Below are 23577 nucleotides of genomic sequence, written 5' to 3'. Positions count from 1 at the left end.
AATTAAATAGATTCCGTAAAGGTGTTTGTAAACTATTGGAATAAATAATTCATATATTAATTATTCACTTAATTGCATTAATTCACTAAATAATCGATGCCTTAGTTAGTAATTAATTATTGGCATTTTTTAATTAGTTAATTAATTAATTAAGAATAATTTAATTTTTATTTATCTCCATGCATAATGCAAGCTAGGAAAAGCAAGCTATGTTTAGAATTTCGAGAATTTCATGCATTAATTAGTCTATTATGCTTTTTGTGCATACATGACTGATTCATGCATTTTATTTTAACTCTCAGCCTATCTTATAGACTCCACCATTTAGGATTTCTATCTTTAGAGTTAGATTTATTTATAAGGATGTCATATCCTTCATTGTAATCAAGCAAATTTTAAAGCAATAAGCAATTTCAAAGCAATACATTCAATTATTGTTAATTGTCTTCAATTATTCTTTGTTGTTCAATTTTATCTTTATGTGTGACAGGTATTTTTGCAGAACATAACTGGGCTTGTGGGATTCACATTTCACGAAACCTAACATGGTATCAGAGCTCCAGATCTGAAGATTCTTGTTCGCTTTTTTGGAGATTATTTGCATTTAAACAACAAATTGTTCATCTTGGGATATTTTGGAGCTCACCATCAGTTCCATAAGGCTCGAGAAAGTTAGGATCGCCTTTCATTTCGTTTAAATCCAATATACAGAGTCCATTTTGCAAGGGTTCGAAGTTTGAGGCTTTTTCTTTGTTCCAGAGGGTACCTGAAAATTTGGAGCTTTTTGGGTCCAAAGGATTCCATGGTTGGATTTAGAAAGCTGATTCCATGAATTTTGATATATAACTTGCCTATTTTTGACATTAGGGGCATTTGGGGCATGATTTTTCATTGGCACACTTTTCGAGGCACAAAAATCCATACGACTGTACCTGTACTTGTGTTAGAATTTTTTTGTCAATTTTTTTTAAGGGATTTTGATTTTCGGCTGCTAACATCAACATGACATCATTCTGACATCATCAATACACTAATCATGCATGGCCCTTCTTTTACCCTCTTTGTGCCTTAAAAGAGGTGTTTTTTTGTTTTGGTCATAACTTGGTCATACGGAGTCAAAATTGGGAAAACCATATACCGTTGGAAATCTCTTTTCGAGCCTGATCCAGAAATGAAGGTATATTTTTCTGATTTTTTAATTTTGCAAGTTTTTATTCCAGTTGAAGTCAGAAGTTGCAGTTTGCACTCCTGGGGGCAAATCTTGTGCATCCGAACTCCGTTTTTCGCAAACAAGATATCATCAGAAAGGTGATTTAGCGATCTATCCAGATCTCAGATCCATTTTTGCAGATAGCATTCCAACCCACTACCTCTTCTTGCCAAAGTAATCAGTGACTTCTTGGCTTTATTCTGTCCTCCTGTGATCGAAGCTCCATCTTTTTGGCACACATCTCTATTTTTTTTAGAATCATGGAGAACAACATTCAGATTTAGTGTACCTATCTTACTCTCCATTGTCAACATTATGAGGGGGTTTCTACTGTTGTTGCTAATGCTTCCTTGGTTTTGTGTTGGAGTGTTCTTTGTATTTAGTACTTGTTCCTATGTACTAGGAGATGCAGGGCCATTTACCCATGCATTGTTTGTGAGATGGATCACTTACGTATTTATTCCTATGTACTATGAGATTCATTGTGACCATTTACCCATGCATTGTTGGGGAGATGGAATACTTACCATATCGACACTCTAGCATTCCTATTTCCAGAGGCTCTTTTTTTTAGCATCATAGAAGTCATTCTATGGCAATGTTTGCAACTTCTTCATGCTTTAATGTTTCTTCATGCTTGTCTTTTTGTTTCTCTTTTGGAGAGGAGTTTTGTTCCTATTCAGGGTTTTCTCCTTTGCTCTATTTCAGAGAAATTTGCATGTTTGTTCATGGGTACCTCATTAGGCTTTAGGCCAAGACCCATCATGCATTCATATTTGCATGTTTTTTCCTATATCTTTGCCTCTCTCCCAGTTGTGCATTCAGAGGGGGTATTGGCATAAATAATTCATATATTAATTATTCACTTAATTGCATTTATTCACTAAATAATTGATGCCTTAGTTTAATTAAGAATAAGTAATTAATATTTATCTCCATGCATAATGCAAACTAGGAAAAGCAAGCTATGTTTAGAATTTCTTGAGTTTCATGCATTAATTAGTCTATTATGATTTTTGTGCATACATGACTGATTCATGCATTCTATTTTAACTCTCAGTCTATCTTGTAGACTCCACCATTTAGGATTTCTATCTTTAGAGTTAGATTTATTTATAAGGATGTCATATCCTTCATTGTAATCAAGCAATTTCAAAGCAATACATTCAATTATTGTTAATTGTCTTCAATTATTCTTTAATGTTCAATTTTCTCTTTATGTGTGACAGGTATTCTTGCAAAAGATAACTAGACTTGTGAGATTCACTTTTCTCAAATTCTAACATAAACACCACTAATTCATTATTATGATTTTGACATAAGAAGATAAAGGTACACTATTTTTTTGTCATCGAGTTTCTATCAATTTAGTTCTACAAGTATAGGTTGAACTTCACACATCTATTCACTTTCACAAGTGCAAATATTAGCTCCACGCATGTAGATTTAGATTGGTGTAAGACAAAATCAATTTACATATTTTGAGATACTCATTTGGACACAAACCTAATTTTTAATATATTAGCAAACACATTCCTAACATATTCAACAAGATATAATCTTATTGAACCACAAGCGAAGTATTATATGCATAATTCATTTATATTCTTTCATATAATTTTAGTATTAGTCCCAACTCATTTATCTATGTTGATTATTTATTCAAACAAGTTGTCTATTTAATTAGCCTAGCTTTTTTTTGTACATATGGTTTATACCCTTACATAAAATGGTGAACCTAATTTAATAATTGGCCCAAATTTATTTATAACATTTAAGAGAGAGAAAATAAAATATTGACATTTAATTATAGAAGGATGAAAATTAATTACATTAGCATTGTGTCACCATCATTAACATGCTATGCCTGTGCTCATCGCCTTTGATCTCATTTTGCCATCATTGAATCAATCTATCTAAGAATTTAATTAAGGAGAATGTGACCCTGTCAGTTAAATAGATTCTCGAAAGGTGTTTGTAAGCACCACTAATTGATTATTGTGATTTAGACATAAGAAGATCAAGGTACACTTTTTTTGTCATCAAGTTTCTATTAATTTAGTTTTACAAACATAGGTTAAAGTTCACACAACAATCCACTTTCACAAGTGCAAATATTGATTCCACACATGTAGATTTAAATTGGTGTGAGATACAATCAATTTAGAAATTTTGAGACACTCATTTGGACATGACCCTATTTTTTTATATATTAGCAAACATGTTCCTAGCATCTTCAACAAGATATTATTTCATTGAACCCCAAGCTAAGTATTTTATACATAATTCATTTATATTTTTTTATTTCATTTTAGAAATAGTCCCAACTTATTTATCTAGGTTTATTATTTATTTAAACAATTTGTGTATTTGAGCAGCTTAGATATTTTTGCACATATGATTTATACGCTTACATAAAATAGTGAACGTAACTTTCTCATATCCTTAATATTTCATCCTTAAAGTTTATTCCTTATCTATTATCACTTTAGATCTTTTTTTTTGCTCGGGTATAATTTATGTTTTATTGATATTCAAAAATAAAGTTCACATAATAGATCTAATATTTTTTGTTATAAATTTATTTCACTTTTAGTTAGGGTTTAGGTCCACACTTAAGTGTTTATTATTGCTTCATCTATCTTTTGGAGTTTGTAATGAAATAACTTGCACAAATGGGGAAGATAGTATGAAATATGTTGATAATAATATATAATAGTAGAAATTAATAAGCAACTTTGAGGGCGCAAACCTCTAAATGTCTCCAATGAGAACACACTTCACAATATGATGATAAACTATAAGACTCACTACCTCTTGTATATACCCTACTTATTCTTTGGATATCACCCATACCAACCTAAATATGACTATATAGGACCAAGGCCGACCTAACTAACTAAATAGCAATGCAATAACAATAATATGACTTAAATAGGGGTTAAGGTCGCCACAAGATGACTACTCATAACCATAAGTATACTCTAGGATTAAGGGCATAGCATGCCACCCCTTTAGAGAAGCATTGTCCTCAATGCTAACCAAGTGAGGATTCTTTAGAATGAACTCTTCATCTTCCCATGTGGTATCTACAACTTGTAGGTTCTTCTATTGAATGAGATATTAATTGAGTGCTCTGGTCCTCAAATTCTTTGTACATGTTAGGAGAATGAACCCTGGTTCTAATATGATTCTCCCTTTTTCAATCTCTAGTAATATCATTTGCGTAGGGATGTTGTTTCCCATTACTTTCTTCAAACATGAAACACAAAAAATTGGATGTATCTTGGTTGTTGGTAGTAATGATATCTTGTAGGTGAAACCACCTATATTTTGCATGATCTAGTATGGGCCATAATATTTTGGTGACAACTTATTATTCTTTGTTTGTTGCTTCAATGATATTTTTTTATAAGGTCACAATATCAATAACACCCAATCTCTCACTTCAAAGCTTCTTTCACTACAATGTTGATTCGTGTGCTGCTTCATTTGATTTTATGTTATAGTCAAATTCTCCTTGAGTCCTAAAAGTACTTGTTGTTGATGAAGCATGTGGTCGTCCATTGCTTGAAATTTTGGTGACACCCTTAATGATGATGTGATGGAAGGAGATTAATATCCATATAGTGCCATATAAGGAGACATTTTTTATGAGCAATGGAAGGAAGTGTTATATCACCATTCTTCTAGTGGTAGCCAATCTACCCATTGTGATTGCTTGTCTAAAGTAAAACAATGTAGGTAACCTTCCGAACACTTATTAACAACCTCAGTTTTTGAGGACGACATGAAGAACAATGAGCCAACTGATTTCCCAAACATGAGAATCATCTATCCAAAAGTTACTAGTAAAGATAGTATCATGGTCACTAATAATAACTTTAGGTGTACCATGTAGCTTTTGTATATTCTCCAAAAATGCTTTTACCATTGTAGCCTCTATAAGAGAATGTGATAATGCAATAAAATGGTCATATTTAGTGAGGTGATCCGCCACTTCCATGATGATATTCTTACCTTTAGATATTGGGAGACCTATGATAGAGTTCATTGAGATCTCTTCCCAATGTTGACTAGGAATAACTAATGGTTGTATGAGATCCATTAGTAAGTGCTTTGACTATGCCTAATAATTCCAAACATTCAATCAATTTTTTTGAACATCCCCTTTTATTCCTTCCCAAAAGAAGTCATGCTTGACTCAATGATATGTCTTCAAAAATCATGAATGACCACCTATTAGATCTACTTATGATGTTCTGTGAGAATATTTTGATTGAGAGTGGAATTCTTGCATTGGCATAATCACTCTTTATACCACAAAGAATCTCCCTTCCAAAAAAACCTATATGGACTACTCAGTTCACTTTGTAATTCTTGAATGAGATTACTTGTAGCAACATCATTTTTCCACTCTTATTTAGCTTCTTCTACCCAATTTGCTTGTAATATTAAAATGACACACAATAGAGCTTCATCTTTTTCATCCTTCCTAGATAAATACATCCACTGCAATATTTTCCTTGCCCTACTTGTATGTGATCTCAAAGTCATACCCCAACATCTTAGTGACCCATTTTTGTTGCTCTTTAGAAGATAATTTTTATTCAAAAAAACACTTTAGACTATCATGATATGTCTTAACTTAGAAGTGGCTTCCCATTAGAAATGACCTCCATTGTTTGATTGCATTAATATTTAGTAACATATCCTCATAAATAGGATTGAGATGATTCTTACCCTTTAATTGACAACTCTCAAAAGCCATGGGATGAAGCTTCTACATGAGAACTACTCCAATACCAATACTTGAATCATCACATTCCACAATAAAATCCTTGGTGAAGTCAGGAGTAGCAAGAACTAGAGTAGTGTACATAGCCTCCTTCGATCTCTTAAATGTTGCTTTAGATAACTCATTCCATTAAAATGAATCCTTCCTAATAGAGTTGTGAGTGGTGCTACTATATGACCGTAGTTCTTCACAAATATTCTATAGTACATAGTCAACCCCGAAAAACCCCTTAATTTCTTAATGGTTTTGGGAACATACCATTACATAATAGCCCTAATTTTGTATGGGATCCACCTTTACTCCATGTGAAACTATGTGTTCCAAACACTCCACCTCTTTGAGACCAAAACCACACTTGGAAGGCTTAGCATACAGCTGGTGATCTTGAAGAACTTGGAATACTAGATTGACATGATGTAATTCCTCCCATGTCTAGCTATAAATTAACATCATCAAAGAACACATACAAAATTCATCAAAAATTTCTTCAATATGGAGTTCAACAATTTTTGAAATGTAGATGGTACATTAATAGGACCAAAAGGCATCACCAAAAACTCATAATGACCCTCACAATTTCTAAATGTTGTCTTAGGAATATATTCTTCCTTAATTCAAATTTGGTGATAACTCAATCTAAGATCTAATTTTGTGAAAAACATAGATCCATTCAATTCATCTAATAAAGCATTAATGAATGGAATAGGAAACTTATGTTTGATGTACGTGTTGAATACTCTATAGTGTGGACACATGCACCATGTCTCATCCTTCTTATGCACCATTACACTGGGGAGGAGTAAGTGCTTTGGCTATGCCTAATAATTCCTACTTTTAATATCTCTTGAACAATATTTTCAATTTCACTTTATTGTATATATGGGTACCAATAAATCCTAATGTTGGGTGGTTGAATTCTTGGCACTATTTGTATGGCATGATCATATTTCCTCTTAGGGGGAAGTCCCTTAGGAAACTCTCTAAAAACCATTGAGTGACAATCTAAAATTTCTTGTAGATTTGGATGGATAGGGGCATTCATTTGATAGGCTTATAGTGAATATTGGCCACAAATCCATCAACTCATTTTTTAAGTTTGTATTTGATGAGAGCTTACCATTTGTGGGGATTTTGCACACAACCCTCTAAACCCCACTCTCTTTCCTTCTGATTGAAATCTCATGAATAACTCTTGAAAGTTAATCTCAATTGTTCTCAAGGCAGTAAGCCATTTTACTCCCAAAACAATATCTGCTACACCCATGGAGATAACATACATTGGTGAATCAAGATGATAATATTCCATGGCTAACTTAATGCTATGGAATTTTCTTGAATAACTAATTGTATTGCCATTTATAATCAAAGCTTGAAACTCTGGAGCTGGATATATAAAATAATTTAGACATGTAGGCAAACCAAAAACACCGGTTCACAAGACATGAAAGAGTAGATAAGGGATCCACTATACAGGGTTAGTATGCACATCAAATAAATCATAAATATCCAGTATGATTATAATGAATTGACCTCATCCCCCATGGGGAACTAAGAGCACAATGGAAGAAGAGAACACAAGATGAACAACACAAGTATTTTTGGGTCAACATGGAAGAGACAAAAAAGATATCAATGCTTTCCATCATCCCCTAGTAGACAACAAAAAACCACATTTACAACAAGATCACATTTACAACATATAAAAGAAGTGAGATAAAAATAGAGGAATGCCATGAAATTGGGTCAGTTTCTTTGTTACCTTGCACCAATAGAACAAAAAGGGTCATCCAAAGAGATCTTAAAAAAAACCAAGACATGCCAAGCATCAAATTATGGGGAACACATTACATGCAATAAAACACACAAAATAATCTACTACATGAGTGAAGCTAATCTAGCAAATTATACGGCTCCCAATCTTGCTCAACATCATTTAGAGATGGTAGACAAGATGTTAAAGGACCCACAACTATCACAGTAGATAGAGCTATCACTAGTGCCAAACAAGGACCATGCTCTAATGATGAATCATAGTGTGTGTTACTAGGAGCTAAAGTTAAAGCTTTTGAAAATCTAAAAGATAACTTATGATTAATTCAAAAACTTCATATATATCATCAGAATAATTAGTATCCACATCACTATTATCAAAATCATCATCCAAATTAGTCACAATAGGAGATCTCATGTGCAAAGGAGATGAAGAAGAAGAATCATTTTGCATAAACAACTTCAATTTTTGATGACGATGATTGAGATAAAGCTCTTCCTTAGGATTAGGTGAAGGTTGGGAAAATGAGACCAAATCAACATTTAGCTCTTAGGAGAGGAACCACTTTGGGAAGTAAGATCATGAACCTTTGCACACCGTCTTTGTTGGAATTCTCTTGTACTATGATTTATCTTTATACAACTTGAAGCTTGTGCGGATGAAGGTTGAGGATCATTGAATAATGGTTTCTTTTCTTCATTTGTAGGAGGAAAAAAAAGAAACCATGCTAGGTTAAGAGATACAATATGTTGGGAGATTCTCTATTAGGTGCTTCTCTCTTTGTCCTTTATAAGATTTAGGAGCTAGAACAACAACATATATGTGAGGAATAGAAGGATTCCAATTCTAGGATGTAGAGGCAGAATGCCCATATCCATAGGTGAAGGGTCATTGTATTACTTAAAGATGATATCCTATTAGTTTTGTACTCTTGTAGGATAAAAAAAGGACATCCCGATGAGGTTTAAAAGGTTTAGGTTTTTGAGGCCAAAATAAATCAAGGGTGAAGTTTCCATGATTTGCTAAGGGTTGATAAAAACTATGATTAATGATTATAACTTTCCCATTATGAGGAAACTTCAAACACTTATGAATGGTAGAAGGCATTATGAACAAGGAGAATGTTTGAGATCTTATTGAATTAAGATCCATATTTATTTCAACATTCCTAGTAGAGTACTTGCAAGAACAAACACATGCAACACTAAAACAAACCAAACATGCAAATCAACATGAATTTTAACTCTATTGCATACCTATCTGTCAAGATCTTGTGTTTAAAATGGATGCTCTTAGAAGTACTACAAAAGAGGCTATGAAGAACGAGGATTATGAGATAAATGCAAGAATGAACTAATTATGCTTGGAAATGAGAAAGTTTGAAAGATGCAAGATGTGATATGTAAGATGTGCAAGAGATTGAAAGATGCAAATGATGGATCAACTTGTTAGGCTTAGAAATGAGGTGCAAGGGATTTATAGATGTTCTCAAGGTGGAATCCAAGTTTCAAGATGAATGTGGGATAAAAGATTAGTGGGAAATTTTTGTCCCACATGCATTAGGAGAGTGTAATTGATGGATATGAAAAATAAAAAATAAGGGATGAAGTGGATATGAGAGAGGGTTGAGAATGAAATGGATTTTAATGGAATAATGAAAAATGAATGCATTATTGATTTAATGGAATAACGAGGAATGAATATTCTTAATGGATCCACTTGATATGTAGGAAAAATTAAGATTAATTAAGAGGATACTTAAATGAAAATTTTATGTGTCTATAGGTATAACTTTCATGGAATTGAGGCAAGGGTGTCCCAAATTCACACAAAAATGGTCTAAGGTTAGGGATAATGGAAAAGGTAATATATAAACACTTAGTACCAACTTCTACAGGAAGGGTGATGGAACCTATAGTGGGATAAGTGAAACCATCATGCACCTTACTCACAACATTAGATTTATCATAAGTATCTTGATAAAATTGTTGTTTATAGAGACGTTCTTTCCTGATAATATTCACCAAACAAATTGGGTCAATGAGAACTCCACATGGGTGAACTCACAAAGCTGGTTCCCACTTTTGCCAACAAAGGAAATTGGCGAAAGTAGAGAATTTCATTAAGGGGGGTTTGAGCGAAGTGGGGGTGTTCGAATGGACTACCCTTTGGGGTTCGAGCGAAGCCCCCACTTCGCTCGAACCCACTTGTAAAGCGGAAAATCGCGATCGAACCCTAGTTGCTCTCCCCTCTTCCAACTCCAAGGAGAGAGAAGGGAGATTCACTAGGGTTGATGGTTTTCACTTAAGGGAGAGACTTTACATTCAAAAGAGGGGTTGAAACCCACAAGATCCAATCCCACACAATGCAAGATTGGATGCTAAATGTGTTTCAAGGGTTAAGAAAGCAAGGCTACCCTCTTTTGTAAAGAATGTTGATAGAAGAATTAAGCTAGGAATGCATAGAAAGTGACAAAGATTCGCTTATAAACTGAGATAGGGACATAGGATGAAGCTGCGGACCTGGAATTAGCAATAAAATGTCGATACGGCGTTGTCCTGCAAATTTGAGCAAAAGTTGACGGGACGATGGCGCCCGGCGTGCACACGGTCCTCCGAAAAATCCGCGAAACGAAGGGGGATCTGTTCGTCTCTGCACAAGGATTCCAGATCTTCAATTTCAGCCGCATACCTGCAACCTACACACAGAAAAGCGAAGACGATTGGGGGGTTAGGGATTAGGGGTTTGCCTTTAGGTCAAACCCCGGTTTTGGAATTAACCAAGAAATGAGAAATTGCTGTAAATGTAAATGTATGTAATGTAAAACAAGTACTAATACCTTGTTGTAAGGATGTTTGTATCCTTATGTGCGAAGGTATAGATGTTGTTGTTTGTTGTATGTTGTATGTTGTAGCATGTAATGTGTTGTAAGTGATCTCCTCTTCAATGGTTAAATCCTTGTCTTGAATGCAACACTTAGCCTTGAATGGAGACTTGGAATGAATGCTTGAATGCTTGAGTATAGTTTCCACGCTTTTTCCCTCATCTTCAAATGAGAGAGAAAATGCTGTTTATATACTTGTCAATTAGGGTTAATAGACTGATTTTCCCAACCTTAGGCCGACCAGGAAAGTTAATTTTCCAATTTGCAAACATAAAGACCCGACGTCCAAAAGAGACCGGGCCCAAAATAGGACCCAGGGACCAGGGCGCTGGGCGCTCTGGTCCCACCTCCCGGGACAGCAGGGTGCAAAGGAGGTTCAGGCCAGGGTGCAAGAAAATGCAGTTTTCAGTGTCATAATCAGGTTTCGGGGTCTCCATTCAGGTTGCGTGTTGCGTCGCCATCGTGAAGACCCAAATGCGGTCAAAATTGCAAGTGTCGCAATTTTAGGACGCTACATTTAGCCCCCACTTTAGCGGGAGTATAAGCGTAGGCTCATACTTCCGGTAAAGTACAAGGAAACAACATTGAAAAACTTTCACCACGTCAAGGAGGCAAGATACACCAAGCCCCCAGTGGACTAAGGATCTTACGACTTCGATTGACAAGGTAAAAGGGAAGATCACGAGGGAGAACCATGACTGTCAGTAGCAAGGTTCCCTCACTATGAGTCATGCGAGAAAGATATCAAAAATTTTCAAGGCAAAGCTAAATTTGTCAAGAAATTTTCAAGTATCTTGAAAAGATATGAACGGGATGTATGCCCCCCTATGTTAAAGCGATCGCACACGCCTCACCGGGGGTGATTGCTTTAAGGTAGTGATACATATAAGAAATGAGAAAGGAGAGGAGCACGTTATCGCAAGGATTTAGCCCCCAAGTGTGAGATAAGCCCAAGGATAATAGACACAAAACACAAAGCACAAGGTGACTTTGCTTTCCTCGGGGTCAGTATGCTGTATGATAATTCATGTATATCATATGTATGTATGCATAATTGTTCTTCATTCCCCAATCAAGGAAGGTCACCTAGAAGAAGGGAACACATGTGTCTTTTGAGTCAACATGAGAGAGATCGAGAGATCTCAATGCTTTGCATCGTCCTCAAGTAGACAACACTAAGGACAACAAATAGAAGAATGAGAATAACACATAGAGGAAGTAACAATAGAGGAGGAGAGAATCTGCTATGCTAATGAAACTAGTCTAGCACGTCATCTACCCCCCGATCTTGCTGATCAATGTTTCGGGAAGGTAGGGAACACGCTAGAGGAGGAACATCCAACACAGCAGATGGAGCTATCACAAGATCCAAACAAGGGCTATGTTCATATCCCAAGCCACGGTGTTCTTGTCTAGGAGCTAGGATAAGTGCTTTAGAAAATTCGTTAGATAAATGGTTATCAATATCAACAAGTTCATATTCACTATCAGAATGAACAGGAGTAATATTTTCATCATGAATAACATTTTCATCTATATCATCATCAAGATTTATAAAAATAGGATCTTTAACTCGCACAGGATCAAGACCATCATGCATCTTATGTTTAGGAGATTTCGGCTCAATCGTCGGCTGAGGAGAAAATGGAATAATGCTTGTTGAAGGTGTTTTTGGGGATTGCGAAGTTTGAGAAGCAGCTGCCTGAGCTCTAAGATGACGCTTTCGTCGGCGTTCACGTGCAGAACGATTTCGTCTAGTCTTAGTAGGAAGTTGAGAAGAGTGAGGAGGAGGAATGTTCTCATCCTTATCACTTGGGTGTTTAGGTTGTGGTCTCTTAGGTTGGACAATAGGAGAAGAGGAAGGTCTCTTCTCTCCATAAGAGGAAGGAGGAGGAACTGCTCCATATAAGGGAGGAATATTCAGTTTTTGAAGGAGACCAAGTCCATCATGACGAGGAGGGATAGGTCTACTTTTAGGAGGTTTATCAGATATAGGCATAGTCACATCCATAGGGATGGGTTGGGAATCTTCTTGAGGAAAGACATTAGTTTTATCTTTGAAAGGAAGAACCTCCTTCTCAAGAATGATAGGAATATCAAGTTTGGGTGTTCTAGGTTCACTTAGAGATAGGATCATATCTGTTTTCCACTTTTGATAAGATTTGAAAAGATGATCACTTCGCGGAGGAAGAGATTGGAATTGTTTAGGCCAAAAATAATCAATAGGGACACTAGAAGTTCTTTCAGCTGGTTTAAAGAGACTATGATTGACAGTAACAACTTCACCATTATGGGGAAATTTCAAACACTTGTGAATAGGAGAAGCAATAGCTTTCATGGAAGATAGCCAAGGATAGCCAAGCTTCACACGAAATTGTTCGGAAGATGGAATAATAGAAAAGTTCACATCAAGGGATTTGTTATGGACCTCTATAGGTAATGTAATAGAACCAATTGCAGGAGAAGAAAATGCATCAAATAATTTCACAATCACATCTGTTTTGTCATAGATCACTTGATTCGATTGCAAAGTAAAAAGGAATTCTTCAGTAATAACATTAACCATGCACAAAGGATCAATAAGCACTCCACGACAAGGTGTATTCTTGACTTTTGCAACTATGTATAAAGGACCATCAGGTGCCCTGATAGTTTCACTAGAATCAAATGTGATGGAAGGTTCTTTAGGGATTTCTTGCTGCTCTACAAAGTTAATCACATTCGAAGTCATAGACACAAGATCATCAGGTGAGACAGAGGAATCAGTAGTTTCAATCGCATTAGAAGTATGAGAAGGTAATGGATCAGTAAAAATCTGAAGATTTTGGTTAGGAGGAGCTACAGATGTGCTGCCTTTATCATTCACTCCAGAAACAGAGATAGTATTATTATCAATCAAATCTTGAATTTTACCCTTTAAAGAAAAACATTTTTCAGTATCATGCCCAGGTTGACGATGAAAGTGACAAAAAGATTTGTTATCAAAATAAGGTGAAGTAATCTTTGCAGGATCAATTTGCCTTATAGGAGGAAGAGTAAGCACATTTTGTTCCAATAATTTATTCATAATACTATGCAATGATTCATTCAAAGGAGTATACTTTCTTTCTTTCTTGAAAAACTTAGAAATAGGAGGCACACTTGATGCTGCATTCACATTGTTGTTGATGATGTTTTCATTGAATTTGATGGAATCTCTGTTCGGTTTAAACTTTCCAAATGGTTGTTGACTACTATCACCCTTATCACTTGGAGCCATAGGATGTGATTGTTCCATTTGACTCACAGTCAGTTGATAATTGTGAAGAGTTGCACACAACTGTTGGAAAGAAGTAAACTTAGAAAACAGGAGTTTGTCTCGAATGTCTTTTTGTAAATTAGAAATAAAAATTCTTTGAATATCATTGTCAGGCACTGGAAGAGAAATTTGAGCATACAAATGCTTATATCTACCAATGAAATCAGTCACTTTTTCTTTAACACCTTGTTTACAATGCATTAAATCAATCAAAGTAACTTTAGGACTTATATTGTTTTGAAATTGTTGAATGAAAGCATTTGCAAGTTGTTCGAAAGAAGTAATAGAATAGGAAGGCAACGAGCAATACCATTGTAGGGCTTTGTCTCTTAATGTTCTAGTAAACAGTTTTGCAAGCAACCTTTGGTCATAAGCAAAATCAGTACATATTGTTTGAAAGGTCTTAACATGTGTTAGAGGATCACCCTTACCATTATAAAGCTCCAAATGTGGAATTTCAACATGTTTAGGGGGAATAGCTTGAACAATATCAAGAGAAAGTGGGCTCGCAACATCAAATGTGGGCACACTAAACTTAGATTGATTCATAGAGGCAATTTGTTGCTGTAAAGAAGAGACAGTTTGTGCAAGATTGTTAATGGTCGCTTCAGTCGAAGAGTTCATATTAGACGTGTTAGATTGTGATGGAGGTGTTATGTTATTGAAAGAAGGTAGAGAGTAAGGTGGTGGGACACTATGATAGTTAGTCATAGGAGATGATTGGATAGGAGGAACACTACAAGGAGGAATGGAAGGGTTAAATGAATTGCCCCCTTGCGTCATGTTCATTTGTGGTGATATAATAGGAACACTTATTGAAGGAATGAATGAAGAAGTTGGATTGAATGAAGGAAGAGGGTTGATTGAAGAAGAAGGATTGCCCCCATGACTGGTGATCACAAGGGGAATGTCTTGTATAGAAGTAGTCATTATGTTTGATGTAAAGGTAGGTATGCTAGCAATGGAAGTTGTCAAAGGAATAGAGTGATTGACTTGTGTAGGAGGTTGTGTATAACCTAAAGTTTCGGCACAACTCTTCATAGGCATCACATTCAAATCCACAATGTGTGCAATACCACGCAAAATATCAATTCCATTCTTATCACTTTGAAGCATACGTTTTAGACCCTCAATTAAAGGAAGAGCTTGACTATCAGGGTATTCTTGAGACATCCATTGTCGAAAATCGTCAAATTGGTTATCCAATTTCGAAAGTTGTTCTACAGAAACCTCATGGAGAGCTTCTTCATCATTAAGAGGATTAGAGGAATTACTCATGTCCTCGTTAAAAAGACCATTCAAATTAGGTTCCATCTCCTCAGTAATTAAACCTTGGAAAGACTTAATTCTAAGGCTTCGTCTAACGGGAATAGTGTAAGTAGGGCTTATTGTTGTAAAACTCATGCACTAAAGAGAGAGAGAAGATTTTGAATTTTAAAGGTAGCAAATTTCAGTAAAACCAGCCAATCTTCCAGATTTAAGCTGTTAAATACAATCAGGACAATCTCCCGAAATTTCGAAAAAAATGTCCGGGACCGTGGCGCTCGGGGTGCACATGGTCCTCACAACTTTTTTCGAAATTTGCAGGGATGAAAGTTATGATGATTTTACAACTAACCTGAAAAAATTGAGTGATTTTACGATCTGTAGATAGGCCAAATTAAAGTTGCAATCTCAAAATTGAACCCTACCAAGATTGTCGAAAAATGCAAAATTTGAATTTTGAAAAATAGAGGGAAACTGAAATTTTGAATTTTATGATTTTAGAGGGAATGTTAAGAGCAATGCAAGTTTTGAAATTTGAAAATTGACTCAATTTCACGCAAAATTCAATTTTGAAAGCGGAAATCAAAGTTGTTGTAATTAAGCACTTAATTTCAAAAGTCACAAATTGCAAAAAATTTGGATAAATCACTGAAATTTCGAATGAATGATAACACACTTTTCAGATTTAGGACTGTAAGAAACACAATTTTGACACAAATTCCAATTTCAACAATTTTTGAATGATTAGAAGCCTCAATCAAAGCAATCGCTAGACCAACTTTGACTGTAATTTTGAAGGTGTTAAAATTGATAAAATCAGCCAAAATTCTGGATTTTAGCAGAAAAATACAGTAAGATCTTGCTCCCGAAATTTTGGAAAAAATGTCGAGGACGATGGCGCTCGGAGTGCACACGGTCCTCGCAACTTTTTTCCAAATTTTCAGGGATGAAAGATATTGTGATTTTATTGCGGAATCCAAAGTTACAGCTGATTTGGAGATGTTTTGATCAGTGAAATTGTCGGACAAAGGTTGAATCAAGAGGGTTTCAAAAATTAGGGTTTTGACACTTAACCACTTAATTTTCAAAATTAAAGCACAAATATGAATTGATAATTTGTAATAGAAGGGCAGATCTGAAACAAGCATTTAACAATTAAACATTTCACAAGTTTAATTACTTAAAAAGAAAATTTAGGGTTTTTATGCAATTAACCTCTAAAATTTTGCAAAAGATCAAACATGGAAATGTAACCAAGGAATCCAATTTTCAGATCTAACTATGAATAATCAGAAAGGATGTTCACGTCAGGTTCACCAAAATGTAAAGCGGAAAATCGCGATCGAACCCTAGTTGCTCTCCCCTCTTCCAACTCCAAGGAGAGAGAAGGGAGATTCACTAGGGTTGATGGTTTTCACTTAAGGGAGAGACTTTACATTCAAAAGAGGGGTTGAAACCCACAAGATCCAATCCCACACAATGCAAGATTGGATGCTAAATGTGTTTCAAGGGTTAAGAAAGCAAGGCTACCCTCTTTTGTAAAAAATGTTGATAGAAAAATTAAGCTAGGAATGCATAGAAAGTGACAAAGATTCGCTTATAAACTGAGATAGGGATATAGGATGAAGCTGCAGACCTGGAATTAGCAGTAAAATGTCGATACGGCGCTGTCCTGCAAATTTGAGCAAACGTTGACGGGACGATGGCGCCCGGCGTGCACACGGTCCTCCGAAAAATCCGCGAAACGAAGGGGGATCTGTTCGTCTCTGCACAAGGATTCCAGATCTTCAATTTCAGCCGCGTACCTGCAACCTACACACAGAAAAGCGAAGACGATTGGGGGGTTAGGGATTAGGGGTTTGCCTTTAGGTCAAACCCCAGTTTTGGAATTAACCAAGAAATGAGAAATTGCTGTAAATGTAAATGTATGTAATGTAAAACAAGTACTAATACCTTGTTGTAAGGATGTTTGTATCCTTATGTGCGAAGGTATAGATGTTGTTGTTTGTTGTATGTTGTATGTTGTAGCATGTAATGTGTTGTAAGTGATCTCCTCTTCAATGGTTAAATCCTTGTCTTGAATGCAACACTTAGCCTTGAATGGAGACTTGGAATGAATGCTTGAATGCTTGAATGCTTGAGTATAGTTTCCACGCTTTTTCCCTCATCTTCAAATGAGAGAGAAAATGCTGTTTATATACTTGTCAATTAGGGTTAATAGACTGATTTTCCCGACCTTAGGCCGACCAGGAAAGTTAATTTTCCAATTTGCAAACATAAAGACCCGAAGTCCAAAAGAGACCGGGCCCAAAATAGGACCCAGGGACCAGGGCGCTGGGCGCCCTGGTCCTGAAGGACCAGGGCGCTGGGCGCTCTGGTCCCACCTCCCGGGACAACAGGGTGCAAAGGAGGTTCAGGCCAGGGTGCAAGAAAATGTAGTTTTCAGTGTCATAATCAGGTTTCGGGGTCTCCACTCAGGTTGCGTGTTGCGTCGCCATCGTGAAGACCCAAATGCGGTCGAAATTGCAAGTGTCGCAATTTTAGGACGCTACACCACTCTTTCGAGCGAAGCACCTTTAAAGCTTGATTATGTCATTTTTAAATTATATGGGGGGGGGGGGGGTCGATCGAACCCCCCTTCATTCGAATCCCCCTAAAAATGGGGGGTTCGCTCGAACCCCTTTTTTAACATTTCTCTGGAGCTTTGTACATTTTTTTGCAGATTTTTGGCCTTCAAACCTCTGGTGGAAGGCTCAAATGGAATGATATTGACAACCCAAAATGTAGTATTATAGTCCTCAAAGCAAGCTTTCCAATGAATATAATATTATTACATATTGAGTTTATTATGAACTTGTTTTTTAAATTTTACCAAACATAGGTTTTTCACCAAACATGAACTTCTGTGTTCAACGCATTGGGAAAAATAGGAAACTAATTCAAAAAAAATCTGAAAAATATCTAAGCCCCAGGTATTGATGTCTTCTTTCTAACAAAAAAAGAAATATTGAATTTCGATATATATAGAACAAGTTATGTGTTCAAACTTAAACCTATGTCGGAATTATGACTACTCGGACTTCAAAACTTAATAAAATGAAAAATATTGAACATATCACTATCAAACCAAATGCAAGCTTTGGATATTGATGTTACAAACCAAAATTTGAAAGAATTGATTTTTTATCATTTATAGAAAAAACCTTATGCATTTCGGGAGGCACATCACTCTTAAAAAATGTAGTTTGTTGTAAAAACCTACTTTTCGAGGGAGATGGAAATTTTTTGAAAAAATCCTTCAAAAAAATTTGAAAAATATATATATAGAATCTAGAGACAAAATGCTACAAATCACTAATTTACATCATCTTCAAATTATTTATAGTTTAAAAGTTATAGTTGTCGGAAGTTGAAGATTATTTTAAAAGTGTTCATCTCAGTGTCAAAAGTGGCAAAAAAGTGGGAACCATTATTGTGAGTTCACCCACATGAGAGCTTTCTTTTAATCTTCACTATAATGTATAATGGTCCATCGGGTGCTTTAATGATATATCTTAAGTCAAAGGTAATGCAAGGGTCACACTTAGGCTTGTCTTCTTCAATTAAGTATGCAACATTGTTGTTGTCTTCACTACATATATCATTAATAGCTATAAAGTCTCCATCGTTATGCTCAACAACATTGGTAGAGTGAGAAGGAAATTGGATAAGATAGAATAATGAAATGCAAGAATTAGGGCTAATGATGCAAAATTGAGAGTTATCAATATAAACAATAAGCAACAAAACCTATATGCAAATTCTGAGTACAAATATGGAAACAAGGAAAAAAAAGGAACATGCGTTTGCAATTTAAGCTTGAAAGTGTTGGACTATGTCAATAGACAACCTAGTCCTAAAGGTGTTTGATGTAGCTATCAAAAATAAATTTGGGATCAATATGTAGCTCATAATATCTCCCTAAAATTTCATCGAAAAAATGTCAGTCCGTGTCAATAGTTGCCACTATCTAGGGTTTTTTGCTCCTTGAAAGTCTGGATCTCTCTGTCTCAGTCTACACTTTGAATATATACTCCTCTACTAAACTTGAAACCTGTACACACGAGAGAGTAAAAATGGTGTTGGGTTGATAGGGGTTTTCCTAGGTCAAACCTTAAGTTTGGAATTAACCCTATGATGAAGAATTGATAGAAAAGAGAGTTTACCCTTATAGGTTAAAGACTAGATTTGGAATGAAATGTTAAATTGAAATGTTCATACCTTATGACTATCCTTGCCTTGAAGTCTTCATAAAAGGGTTGATGTTACCAGGTGGAAAATCATGTATGCCTTCACTTAAAATTGATCATGAATGCCATCTTGAATGCTTGAAAATATGAATACTTGACCTCTCCATCACTACCTTGAAGATGCTTGAGTGCTTGATCACCTGAAATGATTTCCTTGATGATATATGTTTCAAATAAGGGGAAAAGAATTTATTTTATTCTCAACCTCACCAAATGTGTTGAAAATTATGAAGAAGGCCGACATCAGGTAACTTTTATTGTTCAATTATTTTTTATTGTTAAAGGGTTCAAATTTGGGCCCCTTTGGGCTAGGGCACTTAGCACCCTAGTTCAATCCTTTTGGACTATGAATAGGTCAACAAGTAAGAGAAGAGACTATAGACCTCAAATTTGACATTGGTTTGAGAAGAATAAGGCATAATCAAGGAAAAGAAGCAAAAACACTAAGGTGAGACCCAAATGAGCATGAAATTGTATGGGGATACAATTTACGACATTACACTTACAACCTATGATCTTTGTACTTCTTCCTACCTAATGTTAATATCTTGAGTCATGTTTTACTTGCCTAATGTTAGTGATTAAGATATACTTTCTAAAAAATATATTCCATCATCAATTTAGTACCCACACATCTAAAACTATACCAAGGTCCCTATAACATGAGCCATATGATTTTATCCCTACTTTTTTGTGCACTCTTTGAAACCCTAACTATTAAAACTCTACTCACCATTTTTTATTTAAAATAAACTAAATAATATATTAATAAACATTTGAAAGTTATTAAATAAATTAAATATTTACACAAACTTTCTTCAATTTATAATTATATATTTCTCTTCTTAAAATTAAAGAGGAGAGTTATTCAAATACCACATCATTAATCTTATTATTTACTTGAAAAAAGTTTTAAAAGAATTTGAAGTTTCAAAATTAGAAAAACATATATATATGTGTGTGTGTGTGTGTGTGTGTGTGTGTGAGAGAGAGAGAGAGAGAGAGAGAGAGAGAGAGAGAGAGAGAGAGAGAGAGAGAGAGAGAGAGATGGACCGGCTCTAATACCATGTGAGATTTTACCAAGATCAAGAGGCAATGGAAAGCACAAATAAGAGAGAACAAAATAGATGATAGAAATAAACTGTATTCTATCAAGATGAAAAATATGATCAACTAGATCATTAAGCATTACATACAATGAATATAAGCCTGCTTATATAGGCAAGGCTATATGGATATGTGAGCACACAAACATGACATGTGGCTCAATAAGAAACAAGGGTAGGTAAGAAATAGGTGGGGGTAGGTAGGAGAAATAATATAATAGTCCACATGAGGTGGATCACCCACTGAATGTGGAGTGTAACAACAAGATCACACCATAAAAGGTGGAAATTCTCCTACACACACTATCCCAATGTGGCACAAACACCCAAGTGTCTCATACCCAAACTACTATGAAATGCATTTCCTAAGTAAACTTAAGTAAAGTGTAATAATATCCATGATGAATAATTATTTACATCAACACCCCCCCTTAAGTGCAACTTAGGGGAATGCACTTAAGTCTACAATGCAACTAAGCAATGCAAGATGAGTCCCGGCTACTAGGCCATGTTAGGTACCCATGTACAAATGCAAATGCATGAAAACCAATGCAATGAAATCTCTCACAAAGTGGGGAAAGAGAGAAAAACCCAATGGGAAAAAACCCTCCCCCAAAAGAGAGATGAAATCTATACAAGAGAACTCTCATAGAAGAATGTGAGGAACAAAACCCCATGTGAGGAAAAAGTCCCCCCCATATGAGAGAAGAAGAAGAAGAAGAAGAAGAAGAGAGAGACTAGGAAGCCCCCCCTTAACGTGGAATCTGCACCAATGATAGAAGCTTGATGTATGAAGAAACTGCTCCACGATCGTCGAACAACATTCCTCCCCTTAGGAAGAAACAAAACCAAAGGTGTATCCATGAAGTCTCCCCAATCATGAAGGGAAGATGTATGAAAAAAATTCATGATGAAAGGAATCTCTGAAAACTACTCAAGTGTCCTCATGTCAATGTTGAAAGATACCCCCTCCAAAGGTGGTAAACTGTGCCACACTACTGAAAAAGGCACTCCAAGATCTAGTGGAGATGGATGTAGAACATGTCCCAAAGACTCACATGTCTCCTCAAAAAATAAAGAGACCTCCTCCAATTGCTGTACATAAGTATCCACAATCATGTCAACCTCGAAAGAATGATCATGTAGAGAATGAACAAGAGGGTCACAGTGTGCCCTCGCAACAATCAAAGAAGGATCACCTTCATCAAAGAGAAGATGAATGTCATCAATGATGTCTCCCAAATCTGCAATGTAGGATTCCATAAATAAACCTGCAATGTTTGTCAAGTAATCATCCCATGAATCTGAAGCTGGAAGACAATGAATATCCCGCCGCACTGAATCACATGAAGGCAAAATTGTCGCACTATCTGCATCATCAGGTGCAATAGGTGATGTGATATCAATATGAGGAGATGAAATACAAGACTCAAGAACGGGTTCACATGTGAGAATCCCCATGTTCAAGTGCCCAAAGTTCTCCTCAAAATCTAAACCATCACAAGAAGTGTGATCATCATGTGTAGAATCATAAAATGTGAAATCATCATCATCAATAAAATTTGAAAAGGAGTATAACCGAGATGCATGATCAACCACCCCAGTCGCAATGATAACTCTAGTCTCCAAGTCTCTAATGAAAACTGACTCAGGTGTGAACTCCACAACTCTCTTAGTTGGGCCATGTGTGATTTGATAGATGGAAAGGAGATTGTTTGTCAAGTGGTGTACACACAACACATCATTGAAGGAGTTATCCCCAATGTCAATAGATCCTTTCCCAATCACATCCATGTATGTATGATTGCCCATCAATATCTGTGGCATGGTGCAAGGCTCAAATGTAGAGAACATAGACTGCGAAGATGCCATATGATGAGAAGCCCCTGAATCTAGAAGCCATCTCTCTGAATCATGACTGATAGTAGCACATAGAGCTTTTCCTTTTCTTGTCCCAAAAGAGTGAGTCTTCCCACTTGTAGAAGCCATGAATGCTTGCCCTTTTCCTTTTGAATGTGAGGGAGTGGAAGTTGATGAATCATCCTTCTTGTAGACATTAGGCAAATCAATGTTATGCTTTTTGATGATATGTGTGAGCTCATCAATCTTCTTAGAATGGCAACAACGTTCCTCATGGCCAACCTTTTTTCAATAGGCACAAGTAGGTCTCTCCCTCTTTGGTGAGTTATCTCTCTTGGAAGAGGATGAATCTCCTTTTTGTGGAGAAGATGGTGCTTTGTCCTTAGGCTTTGATTGCCATTTCTTCTTGTTTGAGTTGTCCTTTCCTTGATTTCCTTTGTTCCCTTGATTTGCCACTAATGCTTGAGACTTAGAAGCCTTAAGAATGCCCATGCTTATCAACTTAGTTTGTTCCATCATCAACATTTCATTGAAAGCATCAAATGTAGGCATTGTGTAGCTTGAACCCATTGTCATCCTATGGGTTTGGAAACTAGAAACAAATGCTGCATATTCTTGTGGAAGCTTGCCTATCAAGTTGAAGATCAATTTATCAATGCCACAATCTTTGAGTTGTGCCCTCAACTCATTTGCCTTAGTGACATAATCTTGTATAGTATCAAAGTTCTTGGGATCTAACATGGTGAGATCACTATCAATTTGATATCCCCTAATCTCATCAACTTGACCATACAAGTCTTGAAACTTTTTCCAAGCATCCTTGATTAGAGTACACTTCTCAATATGAAAAATGAGATCCTTTGATACATACTTTCTCAAGGTACCAATTGCCATGATATTTTTAGTGAGCCAATCCAAGTGACCAACTGGATCAACCTTAGGATTAGCGGGAGCAACAATAGTTCCATCAATGTAATGAGTTAGTCCTTTTTCCATAAGTTTACTCCATGCATCAATTTTCCAAGTAGCATAATTATGAGGAGTTAAGAGAGGAAACTTAGAAGAACTCAAAGCCGCAAAAAAGAAGGAACACAA

The 23577-nt window shown here is 35.9% G+C and overlaps 1 protein-coding gene across 1 annotated transcript in view; it reads left to right on the top strand.

Annotated features, from left to right (window-relative positions):
- Window positions 1-2508, top strand: part of LOC131070786 (protein TIC 20-v, chloroplastic) — a 30522-nt gene extending 28014 nt beyond the window's left edge. Inside the window, exon 2 of the mRNA XM_058006438.2 lies at window positions 2440-2508. Coding sequence (XP_057862421.2) covers window positions 2440-2493 — 54 coding nt within the window. The 3' untranslated portion in view covers window positions 2494-2508. The remainder of the gene's footprint in view (window positions 1-2439) is intronic.
- The last annotated feature ends 21069 nt before the right edge of the window (window positions 2509-23577 follow it).

The sequence above is a fragment of the Cryptomeria japonica genome, chromosome 3 (genome assembly GCF_030272615.1).
Source record: "Cryptomeria japonica chromosome 3, Sugi_1.0, whole genome shotgun sequence".
In the NCBI taxonomy this organism is placed as follows: Eukaryota; Viridiplantae; Streptophyta; class Pinopsida; order Cupressales; family Cupressaceae; genus Cryptomeria; species Cryptomeria japonica.
Note: the sequence above shows the minus strand (reverse complement) of the source record. Positions and strands in the feature narration are given on the sequence as shown.